The sequence below is a fragment of the Adiantum capillus-veneris genome, chromosome 4 (genome assembly GCF_014529385.1).
Source record: "Adiantum capillus-veneris isolate H3 chromosome 4, ASM1452938v2, whole genome shotgun sequence".
NCBI classification, from domain to species: Eukaryota; Viridiplantae; Streptophyta; class Polypodiopsida; order Polypodiales; family Pteridaceae; genus Adiantum; species Adiantum capillus-veneris.
This window is the reverse complement of record NC_140934.1, coordinates 85,793,778-85,817,046: the sequence shown is the minus strand read 5'-3', so window position 1 is coordinate 85,817,046 and position 23,269 is coordinate 85,793,778. Positions and strand designations below refer to the sequence as shown.

Sequence of the window (23,269 nt, the reverse complement as noted above, 5' to 3'; positions counted from 1 at the left end):
AACGTCACCTACAGAAATAAGTTGCTCATTGATATCCTTGATACTAGCAAGGAAGTATCCATATCATCTTCCTCATGCATAATCTTTGACTCCAGCGCTTTACGTAGCAAAGCAATTTTAGCCTCATTGCGGCTTGCATAAAGACCTGCTAGAATATCCCAAGCCTGTTTTGCAAATTTTGCTGAACGGATGTGAGGAACAATGGTGCGCTTCACAGACAACGCAATCAGTGCATGAGCAATCGCATCCTTAACATCCCAACGAGCTTGTTCTGCCGTAGGCAAAACAACTCTAACAGCTGCAATCCTTGCGGCAAGACCTGCAACATCCTCAACATCGCCTACATCCTTAGAACCAGGACGTACATCAATGCCCTGCACAATGTTCCAGACACCCTTTGACACAAGAACATGTTGCATCATATAAGCCCACATAGGGTAGTTGTCCCCATCCAACCTGTCCTCAGCAGCAAACATCTTGAACACATCTGTGTTGTTGTTGTCAGCCATGGTAAATGCTGCACCTGATGTGAAAACTGCCCGAAAATAGGAGAAACAGAGCGGGAACAACTTGTGCTATATAGCACAAACCGTAGAAGACTATAAGGCACCTGTTATGTAGAAAACGGCACTGACAGAAATTCTGCACAAAATGATGAAATAACCTGTGCAGCACTGCCTGTAGTGGAAACGGAGGCCGAAATGAGCCCAAATCACAATTCTGAGCAGCGACCTACGAACGCTTGCCAAAGCTCACTGAAATCGGAGAAAGTGAGCAGGTGTGCTGGAGGTGCTGGCGACTAAGCCCGGGAGGACGTGACCTGCTCTGATACCAATTGTTGGAATTAGGGTTGCAGAGAAACACACACAGCTTGGAGAAGACGAAGGAAGCTCAAGGCACACAATAAAGAGTGTATTACTTAGTGTGCAATGGAAACATAGATAGCCCTAGAGTGATGGGCGTATATACAATGCACGGGGAAAAAACCTCCTAAAGAGGGGAAAAATGCCCCGGCGGTCCTAGTGTGTTCACACACATCACTACCACATGTATATGGTAACAGAAACGGAGCCCAAAACAGGGAAATACAGCCTGCTGTGTATTTTTTGCAGGTTTAGGGTTTCGGCCCTAAACGGTTTCTAATACCCCCAGGAGGTCAGGGGACATGAGGGGATCGTTGTGCGGGTGATCTGGCGCATTTTCAGGGAGAAGACAGAGAATTCAGCGTGCTGCAGATTCTCGCCAGGTTTTGCAAAGTGTCCATATGCGTTGGGAAAGTCACTTATTGCAAGGGGATACTGTCTGTGAAGCGTCCTAGTAGAGTTATGCTCCCGAAATGGAGCCAAAACAGGTCATTTTCGGCCCGGATTATGCGGGACAGCTCGTAGGAGATCACAAGTTTTATTCCCTCTTTGAATACAATAAGAAATACCGAAAGGGGCGCCAGTCTTTGGGGCCTACAAGGTGTCGGCGTTTGCTTGGTAGCGCCCTAGCTTCCAAGCTGTGTGTGTTTGAAGTGTCAATTCCCGTTACAGGTTTTATTTGCAAAGTTTCTCTGTGTTTTAAAGTCTAATATAAAGTTTTGGGTGAAAGCCTATGTTTACCGCCCTATGGGCCGGTTTCAGATACAGAGGCATAGGGACACGCTTCTACAGCCACCTACAGAGACCCAGGTGGGAGGGAGACAGTCACAACTTACAGGCTTCTTTCGGAGAGCTACACCCGTTCCACTCCCAGACCCACCGAGGGGAGTGACCCTTTAGCAAGTTGAGATGAGCCGGGCCAAACGACACCCGCGCGGTACCGGATGCGAGGCCGCATGACTCCATCGCAGACAGATCGAGGAGATCCGGACCCGAGCACATCGAGCTGCTGAGGAGAGACGAGCCCAGATGATGGCTCACCCAATTGCGTTCATCAAGGCAGCCCTTGCTTCCGACCCTCCCATGTACTACATTTTACATTCCCCCATTAGCACAGGATGGAGCTAGCTAGATTGATGCATTTGCATGGTTGTACTACCCTGAGAATGTCACAAAGTGATGACGTGGCTACGGATAGCAAAAACCCTAATTTCTGCCAGAAACCCTAAAATTCCTGCAAACCCTAATTTCCGAAAATCGCGGAGGTGGATTTTTTTAATTTTTTTTGAAATTTTGAGTGACGCAAATCTCAGCTTTTTGCTATGATTTGGGAGAAAGAGAGAGAAAAAGAGAACTTGCTTTTTACTGACTCTCATTGAGAGAGAGAGAGAATCTGCTTTTGCTTTCAAGCTTTTGGGGCTCTGCTTTTGGGCATCCCTTGTAATCTTTAAATTAGTGGTGAGGGCATCACTTCTCAAAGCATCTGGACGCAGAGTCTGAGAGTGAAAACCTAACCGCTCTCTTGTACTTTGATGATTGATTAATACAAAAAGAAATACCGAAAGGGGCGCCAGTCTTTGGGGCCAATATCTCTAGGCACGGAACTCCGCCGGGCCAATGCAAATCTATTGTGATCTGTGAATTGTTTGAAGTGGTTGTTTGGTGCTGTCATGATTGATTCTTGACTTGGAGTGTCCAAGTCTGTTGCAGAGAATATAGACATGCACACACCCTAGTACTAGAGCTCCATTCACCCCATAGATCCCATCATCATCCACCAGAACCTTTTCTTTTATTCTGTACCAGTTTGAACTATTTTGTCTTTTCCAATAGACGGAGGACATACACACATGTATACTTGATTTGTCTCATAGGCCGACTTCGGTCTCATAAAAAGCTCTCTCTCTCTCTCTCTCTCTCTCTCTCTCTCTCTCTCTCTCTCTCTCTCTCTCTCTCTCTCTCTCTCTCTCTCTCTCTCTCTCTCTCTAAAAAGACAGGTATTTTCCTCGGGGATGACCTGACTCTCTCACAGCTCGCACATATGAGAGAGGTAATGCCAGAGATTACAGCGGCAAGGGAGAAGGGAAAGATAGCCTTTTACAGAGATGGACGGGTGGTGATTTTAGAGCGGCGCACAGCATGACGGTGCGAGACGTATGGGACCACACTGAAGATGGCTACCTGGAATTGTAATGGGTCTATGAGGTTGGACGTGGGTGCATTTGAGGACAGTTTCAAAGACAAGGATATTGTATTCTTCTCAGAGACTCATCAAGCCCCTGGACAGGGAATGCCACCTGTGATGGGATACAGATGGGAGACAGCTCACAGGACAAATGCGAGATCTGAGCATGGGAGTAGAGGTTCAGGAGGAGTAGCAGTGCTATTCAGAGAGGAACTACAGCCATTACTGCATATTGTACGAAGAGATGATCATGCTAGATATATGTGGGTGAGACTGAGAGCTGACACAGGTCGATTCCTATATATTGCCATATGTTACTTTCCTCCCAGTACATCCGTATATGTTGCATCCAGAGGGCAGTCGCCTTTCTCTATTCTAGATGATGACATATGGGAGTTTTCTAGGGATGGTGATATCATTCTCCTAGGGGACTTCAATGCCCGAATGGGCAACTCGCAGACAGTCTTCTACGACACTTCAGGTGAGATGCTTAGAGAGCTGGATGTGGGTGAGTTGGGACTTGACAGATGCTCAGATGGCAGAGAGCAGATGGAGTATGGGAGATACCTCATGGAAATGACGACTACACATGGATTAGCCATACTTAATGGCTTACAGCGATTTCCCGAAGCAGCCGGTTTCACATGCTTTCCACACAGACATGGGGCGAGTACAGTGGATTATGTTATGACACAACCGAGCTTTGTCCCCTGCATTCAGGATTTCACAAGCCAGTGGGCATAGCAGTAGATCATGCTTTCTTGACACTGTCCGTTAAATTTCAGTATAGTACAACCCAGACATCAGGTGGCAGGTCACACACCCGCTATACATTTACACCAGAGACTGATTTTGTTTATACAAAGGAGATCTGGGACCGTCTATTGGAAGGCACAGCTGACACAAATAGTACAGGCCTCTCAGTGGAGGAGTGCACCACTCTACTGACTGAGACACTGCATGGGGCTGCATCAATGGCATACCCACACACTTAGCCGGGCAAGAGACGACATTCTGGGAGCATGCCTGAGAATAGTTGGTATGATGAGGAGTGCTGAGAGATGAGAGCCCAGCTTAAGAGGGATCTTCTTTTAGGAGTCATCACTTACAGACAGTCTCGGATTGCTTTTCGACGCCTTGTGCGACGGAAGAAGCGAGCTTACCTGGCTCAGATGAAGCGAGACTTATATCAGATGTTCTTGAGTAGGGACTCAGGAGAGGCATGGCGACTCTTCCATGAGCACTCCCCTCCACCAGTGATTACTTCACCTGATGTGTGGGGCCCATATGCGACATCATTATGTACGGTTCCTAGACAGGAACCCCTTCCAGACCCTACCAAGCCTTGCCCAGCTACGAGCACTTTCTTTACACCTGAGATGGTACAAAGGGCCATCGACAGGAAGGCATATGATCATGACGGTCTAGTAGCGGAGCACTTTATACATGCCAGGGATATGCCGATGGAGGTTCTCGCAGTGTTGTTCAATCGTGCCATGTGTGAGGGATTACTTGAGACTTGGAGGTTGTCTAATATTGTGCCCATCTTCAAGGCTGGTGACCCTACAGAGCCTAGGAACTACCGCACTATTATGCATCTATTCTGGAGCAACACTTGAGTAATTGGGCAGAGGGCGAGGGTGTACGAGCAAAGGGTCAGGCCGGCTTCAAGAGGGGTTTCTCCACCCTTGATCATATTCTGACACTCGGGGCCATCATTGAGGAGGGCAGAGCACATGGGAGACGGATCTATTGTAGCTTTGTGGATTTTCGCAAAGCATTTGACATGGTACCAAGAGCTCGATTGATGCGCAGACTGCAGAGGAGATGGGGGTGACCATAGAGGTGATTTGGGGGATTATGGCTTTGTACAGATGAGTGGTGGGACATGTACGCACTCCGGAAGGGGTATCTGATTTAGTTCACTCTACTATTGGAGTGAAACAGGGCTGCCCATTGTCTCCTACTCTATTTGGTATGTATGTTGATGAGGTGTCCGATTACATTGACAGAGAGGGTGATAGGGGTGCCCAGCTGGCAGGGACGTGGATCCCATTGTTGCTATATGCTGATGATATTGTGCTGATATCTGACTCACCAGAAGGTATACAACGACATTTGGATGCACTACGCAGTTTTGCAGAGGATAGTGGACTGTGTGTAAACCTAGGTAAAACCAAGGTTATGGTGTTTAACACCACACGGCAATGGGTCAGGAGATCAGTACCTACTTTCAAATATGGTCAGGAGATTGTGGAGTATATAGATGCATACACCTACCTGGGGGTAGTCTTTACTGGGCCGAGATTTTCTTTGAGAAGAGCAGCAAAGACTAGACTAACTAGAGTTGGTGCGGCTCTAGGAGGAATGGAGAGGATGTGTTCGCAGGTTCAGTTCCAGGAACCTAGGACAAAGTTATGGCTCTTTGATACTTTGGTTGCCTCTACTTTGTTATATGGGGTGCAGGTTTGGGGACCTTCTATAGGCCAGGATGGTTGGAGACGTATGGAGAAGCCCCTGGTATCTATGATCTCTCGGCTGATTAGAGCCAAGGTTTCCGTACCGCATGATATCATTCGAGCGGAATTAGCTGCCCCCCTATGGAGATTGAGGCGCTTACCATATCAGTCTCCTTTGTACACTGTGTGGGATACTACCAGAGACAGATATGCGAGGGTGGCTCTAGAGTCCTCCAGACAATTAGCTCTTATTGGGGATACATCATGCTGGTATGCACAGATGGCATCATGGTTTCAGACACATGGTTTCACCATGGACAAGTTGCCTCCTTTTCAATACTCTCTACAGGCACCCTTGAGGTCTCTGACACGGGTAGAGATTAATAGACTCATTCGTTAGGATCTGATCCAGCTGGACACGAGGAGGACATGGATAGAGCCGTTATAGGAGTTGGGCACGAAGATGGCTTTCTATAGAGAGCATCTTCTCCACCTCACGGGGGATGGGTTTGTGATTCGACCTAGCTATATGGACACGCATCTTTCGCATGGTTTGCGTTGTGCCATTGGCCAGATACGCACGTCTTCACATCAACTCGAGATTGAGAGTGGCAGATTCAGAGGGACACCAGCAGATAGCAGGATATGCCGCTTATGCCATCTACAACCAGAGACAGAAGTACATTACATATGTCATTGCACAGTGTACTATGAGATACGATGCCGTTTTCATTGTCTATTTAGAGAAGGTTTTGGGCCTCTATCTAGGGTCATGAGTTATGAGGATCAAAGATGTCTTGGGCTATATCTACTTGAGTTACACAGGCATAGAGAAACTTTATTGAGGAGAGCTGAAGAGAGACATCCCCAGAGATAGATCACAGATTTCTTTACACTAGATATTGTACACCCAGAAGAACAGACAGAGGAGCAGCCAACGGTGGAGAGGTCTACCCGCACTACTGGCATCCTCATAGACTGATCATTGGAGCTTGGGAGATCTAGACGACCCCGATGGAGAAGAGGAGCTACATAGTTTCGAAGGAGGCTACAGCAAAGGATTCAAGCCATACTCTTTCGTCATCCAAAGTGCAGATGAAGATGGATCTCTACTCCCCTCCCATATTGTCTTCACATTGTATTGTTTAGTTTAGGGTCCCGCAATATTTATATTTTGTTATCCTAGTTTAATTTATTTTGTTAATCTGACTTTGTATCAGATACACCGCATTGTAACTTTCTGGTCTCATAGGTCACTTTGGCCTTTTGAAGACGTTAATATAACATTTCATTTCATTTCTCTCTCTCTCTCTCTCTCTCTCTCTCTCTCTCTCTCTCTCTCTCTCTCTCTCTCTCTCTCTACGAGGTAGCCAGGGTTGAGGAGGAGTAGCAGTCTTATTTAAAGAGGAGCTGAAACCACTACTACAGATTATCAGGAAAGATGAACAAGCAAGGTATATGTGGGTGAGAATGAGAGCCGAGACAGGTAGATTTCTATATATCGCTATATGCTACTTCCCTCCAAGTACATCAGTCTCCTCCTCACCTAAAGGACAGTCCCCTTTCTCCATATTAAATAATGACATATGGGAGTTCTCTAGAGATGGAGACATCGTTCTCTTAGGAGACTTTAATGCCAGAACGGCCAACTCTCAAGCAGTATTCTATGATACTTCTGAGGAAATGCTCAGAGAAGTGGATTTATCACAGGAGGGGCTTACTAGAAACTCACAGGATAAAGAACACATTGAATATGGGACACATCTCATGGAGATGGCAACTACACATGGTTTGGCCATACTTAATGGTCTAGAGAATTTCCCTTTATCTGGGGGATTCACATGCTTCCCGCACAGGCATGGGCCAGTACAGTGGATTATGTCATGACTTCACCAAGCTTTATTTCTAGTATCGAGGACTTTAAGGTGGGACCCAGACCGGTTGGGATTGCAGTGGATCATGCTCTCTTGACCTTATCAATCTCCTTTCAATACAATGCCTCTCAAGTACAAAGGAAGAAGACACACACAAGATATACTTTCACGCCAGAGACTGATTTAGTCTATGTGGAAAAGATCTATAATAAGATGTGGGCAGCCAAGCCAGTATATACTGTAGAGGAGATTACTTCTCAGCTAACAGAGATACTACATGGAGCAGCATACCCACATACTCAGCTTGATCAGAAGAGAGGATCTGGGAACATGCCTCAAAACAGTTGGTATGACGAGGAATGCAGAGAGACGAGAACCCAGGTCCAGAAAGAGCTTACACTTGGGATCATCACATATAAGCAGTCTCGGATTGCTCTTCGACATATAGTCGTCACAAGAAAAGGGCATTTTTAGCCAAACTGGAGAAGGATTTATATCAGCTCTTCTTGAGTCAAGACTCACATGAGGCCTGGTGTTTATTTCACGAGCACTCATCGCCTCTGACAATTACTTTTCCTGAGATTTGGGGTCAATATGTAACATCATTATATATGGTATCTGGACAGCCTCCATTACTAGATCCGCTAGAGCCATGCCTTGCTACTAGTACTTTCTTTACTACGGAAATGGTGAAAAAATCCATTGACAAGATGAAGACAAGAAGAGCATATGATCATGAGGGTTTAGTAGCAGAACATCTGATCCATGCAAGGGATCTACTTTCAGAAGTCCTTGCTCGTCTGTTTAATCGGGTCATGTGTGAAGGATTACCTGAATCTTGGAAATTATCTACTATCGTACCTATTTTCAAGTCAGGGGATCCTATGATACCCGGGAACTACCATACCATTATGGTGGGTCACACACTGACCCGACTATACGCATCCATTCTGGAACAAAAATTGAGTAGATGGGCAGAGAATGAAGGCATAAGGGCAACAGGACAAGCTGGATTCAGGAGGGGTTATTCCACTTTAGATCATATTCTTACGCTCAGAGCCATTATTGAGGAAGGAAGAGCAAGCGGGAAAAGGATGTATTGTTGCTTTGTGGATTTTTGGAAAGCTTTTGATACAGTACCAAGGGCCAGATTGATGTGCAGAATGCAAGAGTTAGGGGTCCCCAAAGAGATTATCTGGGGGATCATGGCCTTATACGGGTCAGTAACTGGTTATGTACGTCCTCCAGAAGGGGATTCCAACATTGTTCATTCCACCGTTGGAGTAAAGCAGGGATGCCCACTGTCCCCTACTTTATTTGGTATGTATATAGATGAGGTATCAGATTACATTGATAGAGAGGGTGACAGAGGTGCTCAACTTTTGCAGGGTCATGGATCCCTTTGTTGTTGTATGCAGATGATATTGTATTGATAGCAGAATCATGAGATGGAATGCAGAGGCAGTTAGATGCATTACATAAATTTGCGGAGGACAGCGGACTGTCGGTAAATTTGGGTAAAACCAAAGTTTTGGTGTTTAACACCACACCGCAGTGGGTTAGGAGATCGGCACCTACATTTGCATATGGCCAGGATACAGTAGAGTACACAGATGCATACACATACCTTGGTGTGGTATTTATAGGACCGAAGTTTACTCTTAAGAAAGCAGCAAATGCTAGATTGTCCAAAGCCTCTGCGGCCTTGGGAGGGTTGGAGAGGATGTGTTCACAAGTGCAGTTTCAAGAACCACGAACAAAACTTTGGCTCTTTGATACTGTGGTGGCTTCGGCTATGCTTTATGGGGTCCAGATTTGGGGACCATCTGTGGATCAGGATAATTGGAAGTCAATGGAGAGACCTTTGGTATCTATGATTTCCCGAATGATTAGAGCCAAGGCCTCCGTACCACACGCGATTACCCGAGCGGAACTAGCTGCCCCTCCGATAGAAATTGAAGCTCTTACCAGATTAGTGTCCTTTATGCATGGTTTATGGGATACAAATAATTGCCGATATACTAGATTGGCCCTCGAATCCTCTCGACAATTAGCAATGAAAGGAGATACATCATGCTGGTATGCGCAACTGTTCTCGTGGTTTCAGAGACACGGCTCCAATATGGAAAGATTACCCCCCTTCCAATTCTCTTTTGAGGCTTCATCACTGGCAATCACACGAACGGAGATTAATAAAATCATCTGCCAGGATCTTATACAGTTGGACACTAAGAGGACATGGGTAGACCCTACACAATAATTGGGCACGAAGATGGCCGACTACAAAAAAACTTCCTACAGCTATCTGAAGATGGTTTTGTGATTCACCCGAGCTACATGGATACCCACCTGTCTCATGGTTTGAGATGTGCTATTGGTCAGATTCGTACATCCTCACACCGGTTGGAAATTGAATTTGGCAGATTTAGGGGAATCCCACCTGAGAGCAGAATTTGCAAGTTATGCGGAATGGAGCGGGAGACAGAATTACACTACATATGCCATTGCACCGTATACTATGAGATACGTGGGCGTTTCCATTGCCTATTTAAAGAAGGCTTTGGACCTCTAGATAGAGTCATGCAATACCAGGATCAAAGATGCTTAGGCCTGTACCTACTGGAACTACATCGGCACAGGGATAATCTAATGAGAAGACAAAGAGCACTACAGCCTCAGAGGCAGATCACAGATTTCTTCGGATCGAGAGAAGCAGGAATGGAAGGAGAAGCAAGAGGCCAGCAGCGAGCACAAAGGAGTACCCACATTCATACCAAAGGCACCCTCATTGACAGGGCGATTGAGCTTAGGAAATCGAGACGACCACGACCGAGATGCAAAAGCACACTTCATCGGAGGAGACTACAACAAAGGATTAGAAGCATTCTAGCCAGACACCCAGAATGCTCCTAAGAAGTTTATTTAATACTTTGTATTTAGTTTTCACATTTATTTTCACACTTTCACACTTTTCACACTTAGTACTTTAGTACTAAGGTACCCAGACATTGTAACAGATTCACCACTTTTGTATCAGTTTGGTCTCATAGGTCATCCTGGCCTTTTGAAGACGTTAATATAACATTTCATTTCATTTCTCTCTCTCTCTCTCTCTCTCTCTCTATATATATATATATATATATATATATATATATATATATGAATATATGATATCTCTGCACACATGTACACAACCACACACACATACGTGTATGTATGTATATATATGTGGTTTTTTGTGGACTTGGTATGAATGGCTGAAAGTGTTTGCTGCTGATCAGGGCGTGCGAAGAGCAGTTGGGAAGCAAGCAGAAGTTATCAACACTATCGTCGTTCGGACTGATTCGAAGCCCAGCACTGTATACCAGCAGTCTTTGGCCATCAACCAGCAAGCCGACCTGCAACCTGCTGAAGCATCAATGAAATCAGGCTCATATTCGAACCAACGGAGAAGCTCAACAATGGCCCCAATGTCAGATGAGCAACTCTTGAGTGAAAATAGTACAATAAATGACATACTAACCAAGGGAAGTTCATATCAAAGATCACAAAAGTTTGCTGAGACGGCAAAGAAACTTCCGAGTGTGGAGGCTGGGGATGTGAATGTGCAAGAGATTGGTGATTTAGATGGCTGGCGACACATTCCCCTGAAGGAGTCAGTGGGACACACCAAATTGGAAGTTTTTGTTGGAGCATTGTGGGGTATTATTTGTACCCTGGCATTATCCAATTTTTTACTGGAATTCCCGTAGGAGGCTGAACCTTGCGTTCTTAGTGGCATTACGATGATCAACAAAGCTGAGGAGCTGTTATTAAGAAGATGCCATGAGGTTAATATTATTTATATAGTGGCATTTTATTTTTATCTTGCCCGATAAATTTGCATCTGCATCTGTCCACATTGCATATTCTTAATGTCTGTAAGGTTATAACAAATTCCCTTTGCTTTGCTTAGCTACGATATTGATCAAACAAAGGCAATGCCTGCACAGATTTGTCTTTTTGGCTTTCTAAAACAAGCCTTGGCAAAGAAGGGAGTTGGCATACTTCTGATTATTTAATTAATTTTTTTACTTACGGACCTACCTTTGCATGTGAAGTCTTGAAATTTTCCTCATTCCTTTATTTGGAACTTCCTTGTTGCCTTTTTTGTTTTTGTAATTTAGAAGCTGACGGGAGTTTGTCACCTTGTTAACCAGGAAGTAAGCACCATGTATTGACCAAATCTGCTCTCAAAGAAGGCACTACTTTTGTGTCCATTTACTTGCCGGTCCAAAAGCTAGTATGCCTACGTGTCGTGCTGGAAGGAAGCATCAATTCACCGTTTCTGATCAGATTTAGACAATGAGTCAATTGCTTATATAGTAAAAGAGAAGGCTACATTATATTCCATTAGGGTTAGTGCCAAATGTAGGCACTTGAGTAAGAGACTCGTTGAATAGATAGACCTTTTAGGTCTCTTGGAATTGTTCCTATGAAGTGAGAATTCTCAACTGTACTTCTCTTGTTCCATGTGGCATAGATTCATGGCATCCATTGACCATGTATTCTAGGTTTTTGCAGCCTTAGGTTTCTTCTCGAGTAGCATTCGACAAGCTCATGCAGCTGGGAAAGGTTAGAAATGTCTTGGCTTCATATAGAATGGTGTGAAGCATTAGTTTTGACAAGCATCTCCAGAATGCAGAAAGTTACAGTTATAGACTTGCAGCAGGCAAGGATTTTTGTTTTTTCTTGGCTAATTATGGTGTGCCTTTTCCCTAAGAGATGTATGTGTAATTGCTGGTCTCTCAACCCTCTAGGAAGTGGTGGTGGTGAGACATGCAAGAAACAAAATTTTGATTGCTAGTGCTCTTTGTGGCTGCAGTAAATGGGTATCTATCCTGGATGTGATGGTCTTAATTGTTTTCATCGATTGTTTTCGTATGCAAGTGGCATGTGGCAAGAAATGGTCATGAATGGGTATAGCATAGAATCATATGGAGCAACTTTTTGCAAGGGTGTGCAACCAATGTTGTGTTTTTCCATGGAAGTGTAACTCCTTGAGGTCACAAATTCAGAATGAAGGCAACTACTATGTTCTATGCAATACCTCTATCATGATTTGTTTGTGTATTTCATTTTGCATGTTCCTAGGGCCTTGGCTTGAGGTGTAGACATCACCAAATATGCATGATGCCTGATTAAGTCATGCTTACATTTTGTGGCATTTTGGTGGCATGCTACCATCAGTCTAAAGATTTGACATTATTTTGAACAATAAAAAATTGAACTAGTTTATATGCATAGAGAGATTTGGATGATGGGGAGGATGCCTCGCATCTTGCTGTCCTGAAGAGGACATCACCAAAAATTCCAAATTGTGCGAATTGTTGGCCTTCATACAAACTACCTAAGGGGACTTTGCTTTGATGCATGGCATTAGTTAAATGGAAGTGTGGGTACTTAAATTGAAATTCAAGGCAAGCATTCAAGTAACATATAGGCATGCTTCATGTGCTAATAATCAGCATCGCATGACCACAATTAAAGAAGCTAGAAGAACTAGTTGCAAACGCTTCATTCCATCCATCTCAAAACAGAAGGTACTATATCTTCCGATTTATGTTTTCACATTTTTGAACTTTTCACTTCTAACATATAATGAGTTCTTAATAGTTCCTAAATATAAGGGAACGAGGGTTGGCATAAGCCCAAACGTTCTTTTATCTTGGAATCATCACCTCCAATCATGATTGATTCTATCGCTTTGGATGGGTGACCCATTTTCATTTTAGAGCTTGTTGATGTGGAAAAAACTTGTGCATAATATCGTTTTTTCCTATGTTTTTGCATAATGTGATGCTTTTGTTGTGATGAACATTCACAAGGTGATAAGAGGGAACCAAATTCTTGATGGATTTCCTCCTCTTTTATTTTTCATGTATTTACTTCCAATATTCTAATTCTTAAGATCCATCACTCATTTTTTCCGTGTTTCTGCATAATGTGATGCTTTTGTGTGCATGAACATTTGATAGAGGGAACCAAATTCTTGATGGATTGCCTCCTCCTTTTTTTAAAATATTTCCTCATGTACATACTTCTAAATATTCTAATTTTTAAAATCCATCATTCTTTTTTTTGTGTTTTTGTATAATGTGACGCTTTTGTTGTACATGAACATTCACAAGGTGATAGAGGGAACTATGGATTGCCTCCTCTTCTTTTATCTTTCCTCATGTACATACTTCTAAATATTCTAATTTTGAAATCCATTATGTGCTTCGGAAATGGCATTTGTTTTTGGACAAATGTAAATAAATGTTGCCTCATTGATTGTGTGTCCAAGAGTGCAATAAACATCTTCTTGCTACACAAAGGGATATGTTTGTAGGATATCAATGTTTTGTTGGTCGACTTTTGTCATGAGAAATGCAGTGAATTAAGACATTTGTTTCTTATATTGATCCTTGTTGGAACGGATGGTAATTCCGACTAAGGGACAAATTTATGACAAAAAGTATATGTGCCTACTCGGGTCTTCCATTCTTCAAGCCTAGTCATGGAAGGTTTTTAGTGCATCATCCTTGGGGGAGAAATGCTTCTTCACTACTACCGATCATTTGTCGGGTAGTTTGCACGTGTTCACATGAAATGCATGGATTGGAATTATTGATCTTTCTAGTTTTATGGGTTAGCATCACACACAACATTATTATTTTGCTTGCTTTGATTGTTTGTATTTGCTAAAGGCACATCAATATGAATTACCATTTGTCAAGTACGGATTGACTATTCACTACATCGATTTGTTCATTCTCCTTTGTACTTATCATGACATTTTGGCATATACTCATGATTTATCCTTGTCCCATAAATGGGTTCTATACAACGTGATTTTATTTTGTTGATCGTTTGTTCAATTACGCATTTGTATTTTAAGCATCGTATGGTAGCCACCAAACATTTGATGCAAAATCATGTTAGATAATTCACACAAGGTTTTGGATCTAAACTTCATGATTTCATATGTTCGTTTCGTAAAGGTGGTACATTATGATGCATCTTGTTTTAGAGCTTCCCAAGTCTTGGAATATGGGATGCTTAACGTGTCAAGGTCATCCACCTAGTGCACTACGTTATGTCATTGCAACACATCCAAGGTTGCCATGTAAGGGTAAACTCACCAAACAAGGCAATTTACAGAGCTTTTCTATGCCCAATGGCTGGTCTTTTGTGAGTTGAGACTTATGTTGTGACTCATTATGTTTTCAAAAAATACATTCGAGGGTGTCAATATAGTTATGATGCATTGTCAATATCTAGGATTGCCACTTGTTTTTGCAAAGTCACTTCCTTTGCTCCTTATCCATTGTGGTTGGCATTCTCATTCTTGGTTCAATTAAATTGTTCCTCTTGATCACTTAGTTTGACATCTTGGTTACCTGTTTTGACTAGTCTTGAATGTCAAATACATGTTCCACCTTCATTGTATACCAAGTGATTCACTTTCTCAATATAGCTTACATTCAATGTCATCTCCACATGTAGGCTTGCAATGCAAGGAACATTAATCACTTTATGTCGAAGGCCATAGATTCTTTATGATGAAGTGAATCTTATTGAAAGGGCTTGCATTTGCTTAGGAGAACTTTAGCGTGTTCACCTAAGACGCATTGATGCCTCAATAATTTTGATGTTAAGTACCTCTCAAAATTATTTACAACACTCGCTTGGAAGGCCTCTTTGCTACCTACATCTCTTCGACAACTAGGGACCAAAATGTTAGCAACCTTGTGTAGACACGAGAAAGTCCATGATTATATGGATCTCAATTTTGGAAAATCTTTCGGTTGCATTCTTGATATTGCATATGCCACCTATTTGATTTTGGCTTGTTTTGGCAGTGCTCTGTCCCCCCTTTTTGCATGACCTCCCGTCGCTAACTCCATTATCATACTAAAGCAATCGAGAGTATGCTTCGAAGACGCAAACTAAAAGGTCCATGAGGGAGGGTACGTGACTAAAAAGAAAAGTCAAGAGGTGGACCTCACAAGAGACAAGGTGGTAAGAGCAATAGCAACTTACATTGAAAAAAAAACAAGGAAGAGCTCACGAATCGAGTCAAAGAAAAAGGACCTCACAAGATGACTACGTAAGAGACAAGGTGGTAAGAGCATGGGCAACTTACATTGAAAACAAGCGCTCGTGAGTCGATTCAAAAAAAGGACTTAAGGACGAGCACATACCTATGCATGCCATAACTATAATCTCCTCTAGAAACAAGCCACATTGAAGGGAGTGACTAGGATTAGTCAAGCTACTCCAATAGCCTTTGGGTTGATGCTTCTGTCCTGATCAACAAAGGTGCAGAGCAGACACAACTCTTATGGCACTTAGGCAACTACATATCAATTTGCTGAGAGAATATTTGCTCAGGTAATATTATTTTCTACATATGAATCACGGCCCGGAGGCATTTGCCTGCTTCCAGGAGATCAAAAGCATGATTAATGTCATCAAGCTTGAAATTGTGGGTTACATACTCATCCAGCTTTATCTCCTGTTCACCATTACAACAATTGAAAGCAAACAGCAAACATCAGCTGGCTGAAAAGACCATTGGAAGAAGAAACAGAATAGCCTCTAAACATATGGCCTGTATTTTCTCTCAAAAAGCTCAACCCCATACCTTGTTCATGTAGGCATCTACCAGCTTGGGAACATCGGTTCTACTTTTGTAGCCTCCAAAAGCAGTTCCTTTCCACACTCTCCCAGTTACCAACTGAAAAGGCCTCGTGCTTATCTCCTGGCCTGATGCGGCCACTCCAACAATCACAGATGTTCCCCATCCCTTCGACATGTGCAGCAACTTAGTTTTGTACCACATTTACAAACTTACATAACACATCCATGCATCTACACCCACATGTGCTTGTTAGGCTAGATATGCACACACAAATGACACCACAACAAGGTATTCGCCGATGTCTGCTTGTATTCACATGGTAATGCTCACTGTCCAAATGCACCCATGCAACACACACATGTGCAGACATAAAATTGTGCATATGCATAACCAATACACCATAAAACACACAATGAGCAAACCCAGTTGTACGTGCATGCCCGTGCCATGGTATCTATTTGGATACAGGTTACCTTACTTTATGTACAGAGACAAGGATTAAGGTGTACGAGGCATATATTTAAGCGATTATAAACAGATTGACGGGATGAACTGATCTAACTATTTGTGCACATACGGAGTCGTATATAAGTTTGGTGTAAAAAATTTCCACAGGAATTCAGTATTAAGGGATTAGATACATGCATATTCCCAACCATACACAATTCCTTCTATGATTTTCCAGAGAGACAATTTTAGATATTTGAGCATTTATTCTTGATCTTTACACACTAGATTCCTCAAATTTAGGCGGAACATTTCCTTTTTCTCTTCCTCCTAACCAGCACTACTGAGTTTTCAAGCGGCACAATTGTAAGCTGAGACACTTTTCCAAACAGTAACTTGAGCAGTTTGGCACAGCTTTTCAAACAAAAACTTTTAACAAATTTTGATTTGGAAGAGCAAAAGGATACTTTGATGCAAGATTCCAGTGCTGCACGCATTACTGCTACATTCCCAATGCACTCAAAGCTGTAGTCTACACCACCATCTGTTAGATCCACAAGAACCTGCACATGAAGGCTAGCTCAGAATTAATATCTTGAACTACGACTTGGCACATATGACTCGGGCGATCGCACCTCTTGTATAGGTTTAGCATGATCCTTAGGGTTTACAAACTCTGTTGCACCAAACGTTGTTGCTACAGTAGACATAAGATCCATGAGATTAGACAGATGCAAGCTCAGAAATCAGGGAAAGAGAGACAGAAAAACAAATAAACTACATTCACATTTGGTGAATCATAGCTTCTCAAATTTTTGAATCGTACAAACAAGATCAACAGGCAATGTTTACATATAAGAAGGATATGCTAGACAAAATGGCACTGGACCAAAACTTCCATGATACACCAAATCGAGGCACTTTTGGTACATACATACAAAGCTTGAAACTCTTCAAAACCAATAAGACCGTAAGGCATGAATACATTAAAAGTTAACACAGAAACTGAAATAAAATTCTATGAGAGCACTAAGTTGTAGAATGCTAGGGAAGCCTGAATATTCATAAGTTAACATCATGTTGACTTCACTTCACATTCTCCAGTAAACAAACTATAAGAGCCAAAGAGAGGTTATTATCAGTGGACTAGGACCTGGCCCTATGATGTTATAGAAGACATACACACACAAGGCTAAAATACAATGAGTCTCATAGAGGTGGTTGGGGGGGATTGGGGGGGGGGGAGGGGGTTTGCCAAATGCGTTTTGAGCTAGTTTTAAGTCTGCATGAACTTTGTGAACTTCAGGCTAGGCTCTTGGAAATTACCAACTTCATATTTTGATGCATTTGTGTCTATTCCAATGATCCTCGTTGCTCCAGCCTTTTTGGCTCCTTCACAAACCTGCACAAATATGCACCACCTTGCCGACCAATTCCTTTTGAGCAGTACATAAGAGCTGCATTGACCAGAGCCCTACCGCAAGACCAACAGTACCCAAGCCAAAAACTGCAACTGTTGAGCCAGCCTCCACCTTAGCGGCGTTGAAAACTGCGCCTAGTCCTGTGGGAATGCCACAGCCCAGAAGGCACACTTTGTCCAAAGGAGCTGCAGGATTGATTTTAGCGACTGACACATCATGCACTACTGTGTACTCACTGAACGTTGATGTTCCCATGAAATGATAGATCGGTGCACCATTCAAAGAGAACCTAGAGGTCTTATCTGATAACATGACTCCGACACCAGTAGCTGATCTTACTTTCCCGCATAGATTTGTCTTTCCAGATGTACAAGCTCTGCACTCCCTGCACTCTGCTTGGTAGCATGGAATAACATGATCACCTGGCTTCAGTTCTGTTACACCATCTCCAACACTCTCGATAATCCTGCTAAGCAAGCCCTGAATTAAGTATTGATACTGTTTTTAAACAAAAAATGGTCAAAGAGTCCGAGCAATCAATCACTTACATTGACATCAGGGGTCACTTTACTAAAACATGAGCACAATGGGTTTCTGCATATGAGCTGAGACAAGAGGGAGTGAGCTTTCCATTTGTGATAACGCATAATCAAAGTAAATAATTCGACTTCTTTCCTTTCTTTTGAGGAAGAAAGAGCCCTATTATAATGTCCAATAAAGTCCTCTAGGAGGTTAGCCTAAGACTAAGGAACACAACCAAGCTGAGGGATGTGCATCGAAAGTACTGTTATGCCTAAAGAAGAGTCTGATATGAAGTTAGTTACAGGGAATGGCTATTTTCAGGTCCCCGTTCCCCATTCCCATGCCAATTTCCCGTTCCGGATTGCTATGGACCAATCAGGTTGAAAGTAATGGCACTCCAAATCTCTCTATGACTAGTCTAAAAAATATGGTAGTCCGCTTCCATGATGAGAGAAACTGAAACACCCCTAGTTAGCTGCCATCAGAGAGCTTACAGATGCTGCACAGTATGGGTCAGCTCCTCCAACCAAATCATAGCCAGCCTGTCTGCAGATTCATCAGATGCTGCAGAGTGTGGGTCAGCTGCCCCGACCAAATCATAGCCAGCATGTCTGCAGTGGAGGAAGGATTTAAACACAAACATGCACACAGCCACCCTTCCAAATGCAACATGAAGCATTAGTATTACGAGAGGAAGATCAGATCTGTGGGCTGCTGTGTATGTCAGAAGCAAATTAAATAAACCCTGGAAGTGCTCAGATGGTGCCAGCGGGAAGAACGGGTCCACATCTCCCCTTCAAATATAAGATGGGGATCCAAAACAAAGGGGGATCTCTAGCTTGAAGAGCCACTCTAGTTGGAAAAACCCAAGCAGGACACCAAAACCATGTGTGCTTGCAGACAGCACCAAAGGCAATGTTTTAACTCCACACTAGCCAATGACACTGCTACTAGGTGCGACATGACATTCTCATAGCCCGACTGCTAACTCCAAGGCCAGCTTGTGCAACCATCCACATAAAGTAGACCACTCACCAAGGAACATGCGCCCTCTCAAATGTGACTCCAAAAAGCCAAGACGAGTGCATGAAATAATTCGCCATGTAGCCAGGCACACAAGAGGGTGGGCTGAATACACTGCAATGTAGCAAAATATCAACCCGCATTGCATACTCAACACAGGATAAATGAGAGCTTAGATCCTGCCAGGAAGGCCATGACCATTTCCCTAGGTCCTAGGACAGCTGATGTCACCTGGAGGTGTATTTTTCCTGTTGCTTTCTTACTACATATATTTAATTATTTTATTTCTTACTTGTTTCCCCCCGGAACCCTTGAAAAGGTGCAAGTGGACATTGCATGGCCAGTGTGAAACGACTGCGGCCGAACGGGTTTCTCACATCGGGAGTCTAGGTCGGTCAGTCTGGGACTAGTCGGGCCAATAAGCACTGAATTCTGATGAGTATGGAAGTTTGTGTGCGCCAGATGGAATAAGGGCCACTTGGCAAGTCACTTATAACTTTATAAGTCAGTGGGAACTAGAAAATTAACTCAAAAGGGGCAAACTGGACACATGGCGGCTTCTCGGGAATTTGCCAGATCCAGCATGAAGAGGGGGCGCCCAATTTGAGAGAGGACGCTGATTTTTGCACAAGTGAATCTACAGTGTGTGTGTGTGTGTGTGTGAGTAGTGGGTGCAGGTTTACAGCTTTAATGGAAAGCTTACCTTCTCCTTTGCTCTATGTAGCGCGACGATTTGCTCTCGCGCATCTCTCTCTCCCCTTCGCACATATCGTAATGCCCCACTAGTTGGGCTATTCAGACGATCATGTACAGTCGTGTGGGTTTTATGCACGTTTGCTAAGGCAAGAGCCTTCTGAACAGGAGCCGGATTAGCTAATTGCTAATCCCCCACAGGTACGCACAGCCCCATCGCGAAGGAACGCGGATTTGGAGAGTTTTCTCGCGTGAAAACTCCTCCAAATCACAGGACAACTGTCCCATTGCGTGCGGGAGGTCTTGGGGAGCGTGTTGATGTGTTAGCTCCGTCCGAAACAACCCAAAACAGAGAAATACAGCCTGCTGTGTAAAATTGCAAGTTTTGGGTTTTGCTCCTAAAGTGCACCAGAACTTCATAGAAGCTTCGGGGAAGCTAGAGTGTGGTTGTACAGGCGTTCGGGAACTTTTTAGAGGCTGTAACAGTGAAAAACAGTGCTCTGCGTTTTCTCGCCAGCCTACAGAAAAGCTCCAGAATCGCATGGGAAGTCACCCCGGACTTGTGTTTTTGGTCTATAAAAGTTATACTGCCGCTATGCTGTCGAAATTGGGCCAAATTCTGAAATTTCAGCCCTAGACAGGTTTGAACAGCTTGCGAAGTTGCTTGGGGATTTCCCATCTCAATCAAATAAAGAAATACCGCAAGGGGCGCAAATTTTTGGGGCCAACAGGATGTCGGTCATCGTTGCGCACGGCATTCTAGCCGTTGGACGCTAGTGTTGAGTCTCTCTCTTTTCCAATGTGTAATTAACAGGTTGTAGATTTGGTACCGCCCTTTACTATGTACAAGCCGGTTATATGGTTCCATCGATGGGATAAGACACTTTTTCCTCAACGACTGCGCCGTGGATTGTTGTGGGTGAAAGGATACAGAGTTAAGCACTATGGCAGAAAGGAGAGACGAAGGTTCTGAAAAGGAAGCATCCTCTTACAGTGGGCAAGAGGAGCAAAGGGTTGTTGACAAAGGGAAGCGATCCATGGAGCCGGAGGATGAGGATCTTTTGTTCAAAGCTCGATTTATGAAGATCATGGATATCTTCGAGCGAATGGCTCAGAATCTGAAGTTACAGAAGTACTTACAGGCTCCTAAACGAGATGTCTCTCCCCTACCACCTGAAAAAGAGGGATCACATGCAGAGGGGTCTCATGACACTCATGGAAAGGCTCCTGTGGAAGAGCAGCAGCAGGTGGTGAAGACACCCAATGTGTCTACAGGTCCAAAAGAACATGTGGTATCTGGACATGAGGATGTGAATGGTCAAGGCAATAATGAACAAGCCGTTCGACAGACCATTCCACCTTTACTTCATATCCTGGTTACTTTGGTGGTGGTTCAGTGTTTCAGGCTATGGCTGGACCATCCACAGGTTTACAAGGATACATACCAGGAAATGTGTTTGGGGCAATGCAACCAGGTGCGGTTAACCCTATGTACGGGAACATAGGTGTTCAACCAGGTTTTCAGGGTGCCTATGGCAATTTTGGGATGCTTGGAACTCATTTTGGCATGGCTGGTTTTTTACAGCAAAATGCTCAGAACCTTGGTAAAACAGGTGATATGAGTGCTGGAATGCTTAACCAAGAAGTACCACTTCTTAAAGCACCTGTTGATGATAATGTGGTTACTACGAGCCAGCCAAAGGAATACAAGGAAGGCGGGGCAGCCGTGAAGTTTGACACTTTTAATGGCACACAGGACAAAATGAAGGCCTTGACCTTCATACAGCAATTTAATGCGGCATATGAAGGAGGAAACTTCACAGAGTCTTCCAAGATACGCAAGGCTGCCACCTTTTTGAAGGGTAATGCGTTGAGATGGTGGACCACATTGTTAAATCAGGGCCAAGCACCTACAACATGGGTTCAGTTTAAATAGATATTTGCTCCTGCGTGGCTCACAAACACTTTCGAGGTGGATGTGATCACGGCATGGTATGATTTGAATGCGTCAAATTGTGCAAATCTGGAAGAGTACAATCAGAAATTTTGCCTTGTTACCCATAAGCTCTTATAGGTTTGTACCATTGATAGAAGAGATTGAAAGGTACTGTTGTGGATTGCCAAAAGAAATCAGGGACTACTGTACGAAGACCAATGTCATCAACATTATGCAGTTGATTGAGAATGCGACAGTGGCCAATAACTTGTGGCAGGGTAAATTCAGTGTATTTAAAGGCAGCAACAAGGAGTCCCAGGGCAAGCAATTTTCAGCGAAGGGCAATGTCACAACAACTCTCACTGTACCACCTTTCAAGAAAAAGCCTTTCGGAGGACAAAGGCAGTTTAAAGCTTCTTCTGTGCAAAGCCAAGGGAAGAAAAGGCATTTTTCTGGAAAGACATTTGAGGAGAGGAAAGCTCTTAGAGAGGCCAAGAAATACTACATTTGTGAAGAGAAGGGACGTCTTGCTAATGAATGTCCGCAAAGTAAGTCACAGGATAAGGATGACACGTCAGACCATAAAGGGAAGAAGCCAAAGCCAAGTGCAGAACTTGTCCAAGATTTGGTTGGTGATCAACCAAACATAGATGCCACAGAATTGTGCAGAGCATGGGGCAAAGTTAGAGACCAAACAGTGCTCGTTTTCTTTGATCCAGGAGCCCGTGCAAATTTCATATCACCAAAATTGGCATCAAAGTTGGGCATTCGTGCAGAGGAGATGGGTATGACAGGTGAGGCAGGTTTGGCATGCCCAGGTCATTCAGAGCCTGTTACTCCCATTTTGGGGAAGCTCCGTCTGCACATTCAGAGTTATGTGGATGCGGAAGAATTCCATATTATGCCACTTGAGGGCTGTGATGTGTTATTGGGTATCCCATGGTGTTACAGGTTGCAAACCATGGTGGATACTTACAACAAAAAAATTACCCTTGTACATAGAGGAAAGACTCATGTCCTTGATGTAAAGCTTAAAGGCGAGTCTGTTCCAGTTGTTTCTGCTTCTACTATTTCATCTGTAATAAAGAATCATCTTTCTGCATACTTGATCTCTGCAAAAGAAGTACCTGAAGTTGTATCTAATTTGTCTACTTTAGATAAAGATAGGTCAACTTTTT

The 23,269-nt window shown here is 43.5% G+C and overlaps 1 protein-coding gene and 1 pseudogene across 4 annotated transcripts in view; one reads left to right on the top strand and one right to left on the bottom strand.

Annotated features, from left to right (window-relative positions):
- LOC147459539 (uncharacterized) overlaps window positions 1-11,464 on the top strand; it is a 45,510-nt pseudogene extending 34,046 nt beyond the window's left edge. The window contains exon 5 of the transcript XR_015187885.1: window positions 10,663-11,464. The product of XR_015187885.1 is annotated as an uncharacterized LOC147459539 (transcript). The remainder of the gene's footprint in view (window positions 1-10,662) is intronic.
- Window positions 11,465-15,528: 4,064 nt separating this feature from the next.
- LOC147459538 (alcohol dehydrogenase class-3-like) overlaps window positions 15,529-23,269 on the bottom strand; it is a 71,035-nt gene continuing 63,294 nt past the window's right edge. For all 3 annotated transcript variants that reach the window (XM_086510786.1, XM_086510787.1, XM_086510788.1), the window contains 6 exons: window positions 17,975-18,383; window positions 17,823-17,898; window positions 17,132-17,193; window positions 16,964-17,059; window positions 16,053-16,214; window positions 15,529-15,923 (listed from right to left, as the gene is read on the bottom strand). In XM_086510786.1, coding sequence (XP_086366912.1) covers window positions 15,813-15,923; window positions 16,053-16,214; window positions 16,964-17,059; window positions 17,132-17,193; window positions 17,823-17,898; window positions 17,975-18,383 — 916 coding nt within the window. In that variant the 3' untranslated portion in view covers window positions 15,529-15,812. The remainder of the gene's footprint in view (window positions 15,924-16,052; window positions 16,215-16,963; window positions 17,060-17,131; window positions 17,194-17,822; window positions 17,899-17,974; window positions 18,384-23,269) is intronic.